The 13,967-nt window shown below is 42.1% G+C and overlaps 1 protein-coding gene across 1 annotated transcript in view; it reads left to right on the top strand.

The window, feature by feature from the left end:
- The window catches only part of Pls1 (plastin 1), a 34,292-nt gene extending 20,325 nt beyond the window's left edge, over positions 1 to 13,967 (top strand). The window contains exons 11-16 of the mRNA XM_013029935.1: positions 2,936 to 3,014; positions 5,412 to 5,526; positions 9,392 to 9,525; positions 10,090 to 10,213; positions 13,205 to 13,329; positions 13,784 to 13,967. Of these exons, the coding sequence (XP_012885389.1) occupies positions 2,936 to 3,014; positions 5,412 to 5,526; positions 9,392 to 9,525; positions 10,090 to 10,213; positions 13,205 to 13,329; positions 13,784 to 13,919 (713 nt within the window). The 3' untranslated portion in view covers positions 13,920 to 13,967. The remainder of the gene's footprint in view (positions 1 to 2,935; positions 3,015 to 5,411; positions 5,527 to 9,391; positions 9,526 to 10,089; positions 10,214 to 13,204; positions 13,330 to 13,783) is intronic.

The following is a 13,967-nucleotide window of genomic DNA, read 5'->3' as shown; positions in this document are numbered from 1 at the left end:
AACCAAAAAAGGAAAACCACAAAAAACAAAACTTAAACCATTCTTACAATAAGTTGTTGTCATTGTAAGACACAATTTGGATTTTCCTAGTTAGAAAGAATGTGAAGGATTTTCAACTACTAGACAAAAAAAGCTTATATAAATAGCATTCATAATAAATCAAACAACCAAAAGTTTCCAAGTTACATGGATCAACTGAGCTTGTAGTTATGGTATCCTGGAGATAGTTCAGGGATTTAATTTACACCCATTCAGAAGCTCCCATAGCAGGATTTCTATGGACTCTAGGAATATTTAGCAGGTACTCCTGGAGATGATTATAAAGTGTTTCAGGACCTGGGCGCTATCTCTGAGCTTCTTTTGCTCAAGGCTAGTGCTCTACCACTTGAGCCACAGCTCCACTTCCTGCTTTTTCTGTGTATGTGGTACTAAGGAATCGAACCCAGGGCCTCGTGCATGGTAGGCAAGTACTCTACCACTGAGCCACCTTCCTAACCCATCAGTTTTGTTTTATGAAGACCAGAAGGAACAACATTTAAGCAAGAAATAATGTAGCTACGTAATACAGTTAGGATTAAAGAAGGTTCTGGGATACCTGCAGAGTCATGGCACTGAAAGCCCATGAAAATAGGGTGAGCCAGGTTCTTGTTGAACAACTGGTAGAAATACCAGAGCCCTTTGGATTCTGCAAGGATCTGCCTCTTAACTCTAAGAAGGGGGCCTGCCCCTTAGATGCTTACAGATTTTTATGCCAAACCATCCTGCGAATTTCATGGGGCCAGAGTCTAACGCTGGGCGATCTGAACACTTGCCTGCAGGTTGGAAGTGATCGAGAGGCACTCTCATTGATCAGCTGTTTGGCTATCAGCTAAGACAAGCAAAAGAAGCTCAGGGACAGTGCCCAGGCCCCCTGAGCTCCAGCCCCAGGACTGGCAAAAAAACTGAGCAATCTGTTGGATCTGCTACAAACACTTTATAATCATCTACGGGAGCACCTGCTAAATATTCCTAGAGCCTATACCAATCCTGCTTATGGGAGCTTCTGAATGGGTTTTGCCATTGTCCCCTGACATTGCTGTTGAATAAGCAGTCAAGATTAGTCAGTGAGGGGGGGTGAGGGAGGGGAGGATGGGAAGGGATGGAAAGGGGAAACAAAGGAGGAGGCAACAATGCTTGATAAGAAATGCACTCATTATCTTGTCCATGTAATTGTAACTCCTCTGTACAGTATTTTCACAATAAAAAAAAGAAACTGAAAAAAAAAAGATTAGTCAGTGAGGACCCTCTATAATCAGTCAGTATCTATAAGACACTACATGACAGGGCTGGGAAGGTGGCTCAGTGGTAGAGCATTTGCCTTGCATGCATGAGGCCCTGGATTCGACTCCTCAGCACCACATAAACAGAAAAAGCTGGAAGTGGTGCTATGGCTCAAGTTGGTAGAACACTATCCTTGAGCGTAAGAGCTGAGGATCAACGCCCAGGCCCAGAGTTCAGGCCGCATGACTACCAACAACAACAACAAAAAAAGACACACATGGGGCTGGGAAGGTGGCTCAGTGGTAGAGCACTTGCCTTGCAAGCATGAGGCCCTGGGTTCGATTCCTCAGCACCACATAAGCAGGAAAAAAAAGCTGGAAGTGGCGCTGTGGCTCAAGTGGTAGAGCGCTAGCCTTGAGCTGAAGAGCTTAGGGACAGCGCCCAGGCCCAGAGTTCAGGCCCCACGACTGGACCCAAAAAAAGACACACCTGACAGGGCAGGGTGAGCTCATATCTTCCTGTTTGGGGTACACCAGAGGTAGTCGATGTTCAGGAAGGCAGCGTTACCCCAGGCAGGAGGAGTGAGTTCTCCCCTGAGACGAGAACTTCCTAGGATGAAATGTAGCAAGCACACCCGAGGCGGTGCGGAGGGCTGGGAATGCTCAAGCTGGTTTTGTTTTTCTTTTTGTGCCAGCCCTAGGGATTTCAACTTGGCCTGGGCACCATCCCTGAGATTCTTTTGCTCAAGAGCTTTTAGCTCTATCACTTGAGCCACAGCTCTGCTCCCAGCTCTTTGGTAGTTTATTGGAGATAAGAGGCTCATTGTCTTCCCTGCCCAGCTTGGCTTCAAACCTTCATCCTCAGATCTCAGCTTCCTGAATAGCTGGGATTACAGGTGTGAGCCACTGGTGCCTGGTTCAAGTATTTATTTATTTGTTTGTTTGTTTATTTATTTTCACAGAGATGATCTAAAGTAATTCAGGAAACCTGTGGAATGGTTACATTGATCATCGCCTATTTTTATCCATTACCTGCAAATCCTAATCTTTATTATTATTTGCTGTCCTGGTATAGGTTTGTGTGCCTAGAAACTTTCCTGGTTTTTTTTTGTTGTTGGTTTGTTTTTGTTTTTGTTTTTTATTGTGAAAATACACTACAGAGGGGTTACAATTACATGAGCAAGGTAATGAGTACATTTCTTATCAAGCATTATTGCCTCCTCCGTTTCCCCTTACCATCCCTGCAATCCCATCCCCCCCATTTTTGTTTTTTTTTTAAGACTCAAAATCTATACAAATTTGGAAGCACTGCAGTGGGAAAGGTGGAGCTCTTCTGTTTCGAGTTCATGTACTAACAAGTGCCCTGACTGCTTGTTTGTATAATGTTTGCCAGATGCTTTCTGTCTCTGATCCTCACCTCAGACATTGGACAGGGAAACCAAGGACTCACTTGTCCACAGACATCAAAAGAGGGAATTCTGAATGGAGAGAGACAGATAGTGGCTTCCTAGATGATGGGGTTAAGAGATTTTCTTTTCCCTCTAAAGAAATGACAATTATCTAAAGAACCAGGGCAAAGTGGGCGTGGCCAGTGCGGCCATGCAAGGATGGTTTACAAAACAGCCCTGGTGATTCCTTGGGCTCGAATCACCTGTGTGAACTTCTGTCCCCTCCAGGAGAGAGCAAGGAAGAGAGGACCTTCCGGAACTGGATGAACTCCTTGGGGGTCAACCCATACATTAATCATTTGTACAGGTAAATACCTTCTGTGTTTCAGCCTTATTGTCAGGATACAGTCTTCTGGTGGTGTGGTATTGGTCAGGGGGCTTGAATTCAGGGCCTGGGCACTGCCCCTGTCTTTTTGCTGAAGGCTAGTGCTCTACCACATGAGCCGCACCTCCACTTCTGGCTTTTTGGTGGTTAATTGGAGATAAGAGTCTTAAGGACATTCCTGTCCCAGCTGGATTTGAACCATGATCCTCAGATCTCAGCCTCCTGAGTAACTAGGATTGCAGGCATGAGACACTGGTGCCCAGCTAGTGTGTGTGTGTGTGTGTGTGTGTGTGTGTGTGTGTGTAATTTATTTATTTATTATGGACAAATTATTTAAGCTTTAATAGATTAGAATTGAAGTAATGACCGAAAATTGTCTCCATTATATCAATATCTTTCATTGTAATTCATATTTTTCATTTTTTGCCACATCTCAATTATTATGTTACATTTTTAAAATCATCTATAGGTAGGAATCACTAGTTTTCCCTGGATAATTATTTTTTTAAATCTTACTCTTTATTATCATTTAAAAAATGACAGCAGGGGTTGGGAAGGTGGCTCAGTGGTAGAATGCTTGCCTAGTATGCATGAAGTCCTGGGTTTGATTCCTCAGCATCACATCAACAGAAAAAGCCAGAAGTGGAGCTGTGGCTCAAGTGGCAAAGCACTAGCTTTGAGCAAAACAGCTCAGAAATAGCACCCAGACCTGGAGTTCGAGCTAAGACCAGCACATATGCATACACATATACACATTAAAAAAAAATGACAGCACTTAATTAACATGGGTTGAACCAAGAAAATATTTTATTAACTAAATTTCCTGTGCTGCCTGCTAAGGATAACTGATGTGATATTTGCAGATGGGAGTGACAGAAAACTCATCTTTTTTTCTTTTTTGGGGGTCAGTCATGGGGCCTGAACTCTGGGCCTGGGCGCTGTCCCTCAGCTCTTCAGCTCAAGGCGAGCACTCTACCACTTGAGCCTCAGTGCCACTTCTGGCTTTTTCAGCTTATGTGGTGCTGAGGAATGGAACCCAGGGCCTCATGCATGCAAGGCAAGCACTCTGCCTCTGAGCCACCTATCAATAAATGACATGTCAAGGAAACTCCTTAAAACGTTTAACTCCTTAAAGAATATTCAGTTATTCTTCAAATGTGAGCTGAAGATTCATGCCATAGTAGAAAACCTCACCTGTCATCGCCTTATGTCCTTAGCCTACAGAACTGAAAACAGCTTCTCAGGAGAATTTTTTTTTTCTGAATGTGAAATGGCAGTAGTTTTACTTTAAGAACTCCTACTTGCTCCTAATTTCCTTCCTGTTAACCTTCATTATCGAACATGAACAGCTGCCTACTGAGTAGCTGTGATTTTTCCTAGAGCTATTTTTAAAGTTTGGAAAAGAAATCATAATATGTAAGTAACTCATTCTACTGTACAAGTATCAAGAAATACATACTTACAGAGAACATAATTAAGCAGGATAATTCCTTCTTCCTGCCCTTCCTTGTACCTTTTTCTTGCTCACTAGTAACGTCCTTAGCATAATAAGTATATAAGCACATTTGAATCTAACCTCTTTTTAAATAACTGAGATCAGACTAAAGGAAGTACTCTGCCACTTGCTTTTTAAACTTGATACATCTTGTGAAGCTGTGTATTTTCAGATCTATTGTAGTATATCGTGGGAGTTTATAGTTATTCTTCAGCTCCCTACAGCCGGAGATTGATGCCCAATTTCTAAACATGGTGGCAACACATGTCTTTGCGCATGTGTGTGCATGTATGTTGTGTATGTTTATATGTCATTGTATACATGTATGAAAAACATGTGGGCAGATTATTATAATGGAAATTCTGGGTTGAATGATGTGTCCTGTCATTTTGCAAGCATTAAATGACCCTCTATTTTTTTCTTTTTTGGTGCTCCTGGGGTTTGAACTCAGGGCTTTACGGTTGCTAGGCAAATCTACTGCTTTGAACCATGCCTCCAGCCCTTTTCACTTTAGTTATTTTTGAAATAGTCTCTCTTCTCTCTGTTTCTGTCTCTGTCTCTCTCTCAGCTGACCTGGGCTCTATTCTCATACTATTTATGCTCCCTCCCCAGCTTTTACTGTTAAGATGGGTGAGAGGATTTCCTATGGGCTTTTTTTTTCCAATCTGGACTGGCCTTGATCTGTAGTCCTCCTGATCTGAGCCTCCAGAGGAGTATCTAGGGTTTCAAGCCTAAGCCACTATACCCAGCGAAGTCCATTGTGTTTTCAGACATACATACATACATGCATACATACATACATACATATATCTGCAATGTACCTAATGTCATTGGTACCCACACCCTCACCCCTCACTGCTCTTCCTACCTGTTTTCCACTTTAGTGACCTGGCAGATGCTTTAGTGATCTTCCAGCTCTATGAAATGATCCGAGTGCCGGTGAACTGGAGCCAGGTCAACAAACCTCCCTACCCAGCGCTCGGAGGAAATATGAAAAAGGTGAGTGGAATGATGGGGGGGAGGGACGGGGCGGGGGAGGATACAGTGTTCTTGTTATGAAATGAAACAGAAGATTTAGAATCTCATAAAGCTCAGTAAAGCGTGCTCTCTCTCCACACTTCTGCTCTAACCCCAAATACGTTGTGTTAATATGTTGCTTTAATAAATGTTTAGAAAGATGAAGGCAGCCTTCCCAGTTGGACCCTTATAACTGTTTTTGTCTGTAGCAAGCTGCAATATTTACTGTTGTCTGAGATGCACTGTAAGTGCATTCTTTATAATTGCACAACTTCCTCCATCTTGACTGGATATGTATTCATTTGGGTATCAGTGGCTCACACTTAACAATCCTAGCTACTCAGGAGGCTGAGATAAGAGGATCATGGTTTAGAGCCAGCCCTGGCAGACAAATCCTGAGAGTATTACCTTCAATTAACCAGCAAAAAACAAAACAAAAAAAACCCAAAAAACAAAAACCTGGAAGTTGAGGTGTGGTTCAAGTGGTAGAGTGGCAGTCATGAGCAAACAAAGCTGAGGGAGGTTACGATTTCTCAAGTTCAAGCCACAGTCAGGCTTGAACTGCAAAATATTAAAAATAGCTAAATGACCCGGCACTGGGAGCTTACACCTGTCATACTAGCTACTCAGGAGGCTTGGAATTCAAAACCAGCCTGAGCAAGAAAGTCCATGAAACTTGTATCTCCAGTTAACTACCAGAAAACCAGATGTGGAGCTGTGGCTCAAAGTGGTAGAGTGCTAGCCTTGATCAAAAGGGTTCAGGGGCAGCACCCAGTCCCTGAGTTCAAGCTCCATGACAAAAAAAGAAAGAAGAAAGGAAGGAAAGAGCCATAAATGGGTAGTATGATAATTACAAGACATATTCAGACTTTTTTCAGTATTTCAAGTGATTGAACTACCTGCATTTTTAATTTTTATTTCATTTGCCTATAGTTTTCTACTTTCTATTCTCATGGAAATAAAATCTGGAAAATGTTAACTCATTTCACATAAGTTTTTTTTCTCCTTCATAATTTCAGATGCCAAATGGAAGATTCGTTATACCTGCAGTTTCTTTTAATGTTAATTACAAAATGTCACAAATGAATCATATGCAGAATGCTTCCTTCCAAGCACTAGCTATTTATAAGAGGAAACATAAAGCCTGGGATAAATTCAAGATGTTGAATTCATTTTTGACAAACGAAGAATACTTTTCACAACACATTGCCACCAGGACTTAGTTTATGAGCGTTTCTTCTCTTGTGAAGTTCATCAAACCAACCGTCAGTGTCTTCCTTCATTCTCTTTTCAGTATTGCATTTTACTTGAACCCTTGATTTCTCATCAGTCAAAATGACCCAGCTTCACCTGTGTCCATTTTCCATGCTGAGTGGTCATGGCCTCCATCCTCCACGAGACTGTCTTCTCCAAGTTTTTCCTAATTTTTGTAGGTTCTTCAGCTTTCAGCCTGACAGCTCTAGCTTTCTAAGGCTCAGATCTTGGCCCAAGACTCTTTTCTTTTTCCTTTCAGTTTAAAATGATGTTTTAAGTAGTTGTCCAAAGGCGTTGCCATTTAACAAAGCCGTTTATGAATACAACACATGTTGATCAGTGTCACCCACCCCTCCCTTACCCATTCTTTCCCTCATGCTTCTTAATTTTGTGGGCTGGGGGCTGGGAAGGTGGCTCAGTGGTAGAGCACTTGCCTTGCATGCTCGAGGCCCTAGGTTCGATTCCTCAGCACCACATAAGCAAAAAAGCCAGAAGTGGCGCTGTAGCTCAAGTGGTAGAGTGCTAGCCTTGAGCTGAAGAGCTGAGGGACAGCGCCCAGGCCCAGAGTTCAGGCCCCACGACCGAACCCAAAAAAAAAATTTGTGGGCTGTACAATGATTGTTGTGTACATTCTCCCCCTCTTCTCTTCATTCATCCACCTCTTGCCCCTTGACCCCACCCCACACCTTTTGAGCACCCACTTCCTGGTATTTGATTTTGCTGAACTTTGCCTTTGCCTTCATAAGGAATTACACTATTTGAGTTCTTCCTTGAACCTACTGTATTTCAGTTAATATATTTGTATATACTTGCACACTACCCAATGCATTTGCTTAAGATTTTGTAAGCTATACTTAGCTTCTACATATAAGGGAAAACATGGATCCTTTCTCTCTTTGGGCCTGGCTAACTTCACTTAACCTAATTTTCTCCAGGTACACTATCATTCTTTCTATTGGATGAGTAGAATTCTGTTGTGTATATATACCACATTGATCCATTCCTCCATTAAGGGCATTTGGGCTGATTCCATACCTTGGCTGTGGTGACTAGTGCTGCAGTGAACATGGCTGTGCTGGTGGCTTTACTGTGTCCTGGTTTGTGATCTTTTGGATAAACGCCCTGGAATGGAATTGCTGGATGCTAGGTCTTGAGACTCGGGATCTCAGATTGTTAGGCTGGAGCTCTATGGCTATTTTCACTTGTTTAGATATCTATACTTGCATCTGGACCCTGGTCCCATTTTATGCTTCCAGTTGTAGCTGGGATGATAGGTACTTGCCACAGTGCTTAGTGCCTTTTGTTGAGATGGAGTTTCACAGACTTTTCTGCCGAGGCTGGCTTAGAACCACAGTCTGCTTGATTCCCCCCTCTTGGTAGCTAGGATTACCAAAGTGAACTCTTGTACCCAGCCATGATTCTTCAGATCTCCATTTCCCAGTAGTTAAGATTATAGGCATGAGCCACCAGTGTCTGCGTAAAACTCTTAATTTCTGTACTCCATTCTTAGGGAACAGATACATTTTTTAGGGCTTTTGGCTTCCCTCTAGGAACCTAATTTCTCATTCTTTCTTTAGTTTGGTATTGCTCCAAATCTTACAAGGGTTCTGCCAAATTTGAATCCAAGCACTCCTAAAAACAGAACACATCCTTCCTTAACGTTAAGACCCATTTCCACTTTCCTTTTCCTTGCCGGCCATATCAGCATCTTCATAGGCCTTCTACATGGTGCCCCAAACTTGTTTTTCTCCACCAGTTCCCCCAGAATTTTTCACAAACTACAAAACAGATGGTCCTTCACTGAAACACATTTTACACAATCCAGTTTGCTAGAAAATTCTCTCCTTGATCTGCATTTCCATGGAAAATGTCATTTACTCTCTTCCTGTTTTAGTTATGTAACTAGAGTGCTGTTATTTTTTCCCTGTAGACTAGGAGTCAATTCCATTTTTTTACTTCTATATATATCTATGGTGCTTATTTCTTTTCTTAAATTTAAAAAATAGATTATTATTATGGAGTTGTACAGAGAGATTACAATTCTATAAATCAGTTAACGAGTATAATTCTTCTCGGACAATGCTAGTCTTTCCTTTGTTATTCCCCAGTTTCCTCCTTCCTTCCCTACACATAATTTGCATAGTTCTGTGAGTGTGTGTGTGTGTGTGTGTGTGTTGCGCGTGTGCCTGGGCTTGAATTGAGGGCCTGTGCACTGTCCATGAGCATTTTTGCTCAAGGCTACCTCTAGAATCACAAGTCCACTTCCAGTATTTTTGCTGGTTAATTAGGGTCCTCAGATCTCAACTTCCTGAGTAGAAGAGAAGTCTGTATCTCGATAAGAGAATTGTAGCACCAAGTCATGGGTGATGAGAAATCTCTGCAGAGGTCAGGGTAGAACAACAACAACAACACTCTAGAAAGGACTGAGCTGAAGGAATAATTATTCTTTGCATTTATTTGGTTACTGTGAAATGAAATTGAGCATCATCTGTATCATTGGAACTATTTTTCACATGATTGAACTAGGTCTACAGGTTCAGGAGATAGGTTTCTAAGAATGTATCTTTAAACCAAAACTTTCTCTTACTGGTAGATTGAAAATTGTAACTACGCTGTGGCGCTTGGAAAAAACGAAGCCAAATTCTCCTTGGTGGGCATTGCTGGACAAGACCTAAATGAAGGGAATTCAACCTTGACCCTGGCATTGGTTTGGCAGTTGATGAGAAGGTAAAAGCTGATGCGTTACAGAACTGAGGTCATTTGAGCCACACCAGTAGCTATTTTTGAAGCCTAATAAACACGAGAAATGCACAGTGCAATGTTATAAAAGGTTTGCTATTGACTTGATGTTCATAACTATATTTTAAAGTGAGACAATCTCTAGAAACACAATATCTTATTATGAATACCTCAGTAAAATGACTTTGTAAGGAGCTGTTTAGAATTCTTTTAAAAATACCACATGGTAGTTTTTGTTTTGAAGAATGAGCTCTGTAATTTTGGAAAGTAATCAAGTGTAAATGCCAGACTAAAATTAGAGATGTTAGAACTGAACTTTTCCTCCCTTCCTCCCTCTCCTCGGTCCCTTCTTTTATTTGGAAATGGGGTCGCACTATATATCTTGGGCTGACTTTGAATTTGGGGAATTCTCCTACCTCAGTCTCCCAAGTACTGGGATTACAGATGTGTACTACCATATCTGGCTGTCTCTGAAATATTCAAGTATGATATGAATGGCATGGAGGCTAACTTGGCCCTGCTGGTCCCAAGCATAAATCTTGTCTGTTGCAGGTACACACTGAAGGTATTATCCGATCTTGGAGAAGGAGAAAAAGTGAATGATGACATTATTATTAAGTGGGTCAATCAGACTCTTAAAAATGCAAACAAAAGCACTTCTATTTCCAGCTTTAAGGTAACATAATTTTTTAAAAAACTTGTAAGTTTATGGAAGGAACTTTTTTTAATGGACATGACAAAGGTTAGGTTCAGAATCATGTTGATACGTTATCTCAGAAACACATGACGTTTAGGCATACTATTTGGCATGTATAAGCTAGAAATAGTCCATTGGAGTTTGTTTTTGGGGTTTTGATTTCTTTATTGGTTGTCTTGTTGACTAGAAATGCAAATTAGACTGTGGTAATCTAATTTAAAGAAAGATACAGAATTGAGGCAAGAAAACTAATAATGCGGTTGTCAAATAAATGGAAGAGAAAGATGAACCCCATTGTCTCTGTAGGAGCTATACTGGCTTGTGTTCCCTGGCGGCAGTCTCAGAACTGTTCTGACATCATTGCCAGCCAGAGTGACTCGAGTGGGCCCTGAGCAACCTGGTAGGAGAAGACGGATCGTGTCGTTTGGTCTCATAATGCACTTCACACTCACTCCACCAGCATTGTGGCTGTAACTCATAAAGTCATGGCACACCAGACACCCATCGCCACTAACACTCAGGCCGTCCTTCCATCGCACCTGCGCCTGCATGTGAGCATGGCTGCTTGCACACCTTCACTCGTTGAGCCTTGTGTGTGTGTGACTTGATGATTTGTGAAACCCAGCAAGTGGTGCAGTTTTGTTGTGAACTAGAAGATTGCCAGTGGATATGAGACACTATGTTAAGAGCTATCTACCCTTCCATCATTCCTTTCTTTGCCTCATTGTGCTGTTTAACACCATCGCAGAGTGGAAGAAATGTCAGAGGTGGATAAATTCAGTCTTCTCGTCTACCAAAAACTGAGGCCAGAAGTGGCCTTAAGAGGAAACTGAATGTTGGCAGAGATGTTGCCCTAGTCCCAGTTCAAGCGCTTTTTATCTCCTCCCTTTCTCTTTGAGGGTGTTTGGAAGATTTAAAAAAAATTTCTTACTATATAAGAATCTATAAGAATGTAAAACATTGCTGAGTGCCCGTGGCTCACGCCTGTAATCCTAGCTACTCAGAAGGCTGAGTTCTGAGGATCGAGGTTCAAAGCCAGCCTGGGCAGGTTTATCTCCAATAAACCACCAGAAAACTGGAAGTGGTGCTGTAGCTCAAGTGGTAGAGCGCTCACCTTGAGCTGAAGAGCTAAGGGACAACGCCCAGGCCCAGAGTTCAAGCCCCACGACCAAAAAAAAAAAAAGAATGTAAAACTTTATAAATGGGAGGATCAAGGTTCCAGGCCAGTCTGGATAGAAAAGTCCCTGAGACTCTGGGACATGGTGGCACATGCCTGTGATCCCAACTATCTCTGTGATCTCAGGACCCCGATTGTGAATCAAGGGTACCTAGGTGGAAAGCCAGACCCTGCCCTAAAAGTCAATGACCTGGATTTCGAAATCCACATGTACGGTTGACTTCATGACTAGCTGAGCCAATGACTGAAGTCCACTCAGGACTCAGGGTTTTCCCCCCTCTGCTTTGCCATCTGACATGCCAGCTCTGCTTGCCTTCCTCCTCCTCCCTGCTGCTTCTTCTGGTTATAGGACCGACCAGAGGCTGAGTGTGACCAAAGTTTTAGCCGCTCATTCACATACAGGAAAGGATCACTGGCTCTCCCTGGCCTGATTGAAAGAGGCCCAAATGAAAGGATAGAACCACCTTGTTAGCTGGGCGCCGGCGGCTCACGCCTGTCATCCTAGCTACTCAGGAGGCTGAGGTCTGAGGATCTCGGTTCAAAGCCAACCTGAGCAGTAAAGTCCGTGAGACTGTTATCTCCTATTAACCAGTAGAAAACCAGAAGTGGCGCTGTGGCTCAAAGTGGCAAAGAGCTAGCTTTGAGCAAAGAAATCTCAGGGACGGCGCCCAGGCCCTGAATTTAAGTCCCACAACTGAAAAAGAAAAGAAAAAGAAAACTACCTTATTTGTTAATGAGACTAGTGTTTTTCAGCCTGTTTACTTTTTTCATTATTGTCCCCCCTAGAAGAATGTTTTAGGACACCTTTTTCCCTGAATCCATTCTTACCATCTAAGTTTAGTGTGAAATACAGAGTTTATTTATTTACACACTGCACTTTAGGCCAGAAAAGCAGTATGTTTAACAGCCTGTCTGCACTGAAAATACAAGACCGAGACCCATTCAGGGCCTTTCTTGGAGCATTGAGTAGGCTTGTCAGTGTGTATCCCTAGAACAGTCTGGATACAGAGCAAAAATACGGGTTCTGTTAGGATGGAGACAGAAGAGGGAGTGAGCATATGCTATAGGCAGATCATGACCAGAGAGAGAAAATAAATCACATGTGCAAGGGCCAGTAAGTGCTAGAATGAATTCAGATTGAGACCCAGCTTCAGCTACAGCCTTGGCTATTGAAATTCAGTGATTCATTTTGTATTCACCTTGAAAAAAGAAGTCTAACACAGAGTATGTTGGCATCAGCATAGGTTGGTTATGGTTTCAAACACTTGGACTGTACTCAGTGGCTGTGTTAAGTCACAAGGGCTTTCTAAACGTCATGTTCTTTATCTTTAAAAGAGGGGTTTTTAACTCCTTTATCATGATACCTGTTGGGATTAAAAATGAAGATTAAATAAGCTACAACATGAAGCTGCAAGAATAATGTCTCCGTTGATTTCACTCTTCTCTCTGAATTTGTAGTCTAAGAAATAAAATATCACCAGAGTTTGTGAATTGTTCACTGAAAATCCATTTATTCTCTTTCAAAAGTGACTTGCCTTTTACAGCACAGATTCTGTAGTTAGCATCATAGGAAGTGTCACATCCACAAATGGTAGTCAGGTAGGTGACAGTTCTCTATCATTTATAGAAAGGCAGAAAAAAAGTCATATATCAAATGGTAGAAAAGCTTACTACATCCAAAAAAAAATCTATCTCTTGGTTTCCATTATGTGAGAAGAAGCAGAAGAGGCTAATGATGATGAAAACGAAAGGGTAAGATGTTGAGGAATGCTCATGTCCTCTTTATTTTCTAGGATAAATCAATTAGCACAAGTTTACCTGTCCTAGACCTGATAGATGCCATTGCTCCAAATGCGGTTCGTCAAGAAATGGTCAAGAGAGAAAACCTTTCCAATGAGGACAAACTGAACAATGCTAAGTAAGCCTTCATGGTTTATATATTCTCTAAAACGCTTCCAGGAGCTGAGTGTGGTAGTGCACACCTGCAGTCCCCATGCTTTGAAGGTGGAGGCAGCAGGATTTCGAGTTTGAAGCTAGTCTGGGCTCCACAGACAGGCAGGAAAGTCCATGAAAACCGGGAGTGGTGCTGTGGCTCTTGTGGTAGAGCATTCGCCTTGAGCCTTGAGCTTTGGGGTGAAGAACAGAGTGCCAGGCCAGTCGTTCAAGCCCCACGACCAACCAAAAGAAGAAAAAGAATAAAATAAAATCCCTACAGGAAAAGAACAACTTGAATGGGGAATGAGTTTTTAAAATCCCCTCCTTAACCTTTCTGTCAAGTTAATCTTATCAAAATGTTTCATCCTTTTGTTAAAATCTATTCAGTACAAACCAATTGATCACAGATACCAAGATGTTTTTCTTTTCCTTTCAAGATATGCCATCTCAGTTGCTCGAAAGATCGGCGCCCGGATCTATGCATTACCTGATGATCTCGTAGAAGTGAAACCAAAGATGGTGATGACGGTGTTTGCGTGCTTAATGGGAAAAGGGCTGAACAGGATAAAATAATGCAACATGTAATATGCTTTGCTGCCACACTAAACACCGGAATGCCTC

Source organism: Dipodomys ordii, unplaced genomic scaffold (genome assembly GCF_000151885.1).
Source record: "Dipodomys ordii isolate 6190 unplaced genomic scaffold, Dord_2.0 Scaffold124, whole genome shotgun sequence".
NCBI lineage: Eukaryota > Metazoa > Chordata > Mammalia > Rodentia > Heteromyidae > Dipodomys > Dipodomys ordii.
Note: the sequence above shows the minus strand (reverse complement) of the source record. Positions and strands in the feature narration are given on the sequence as shown.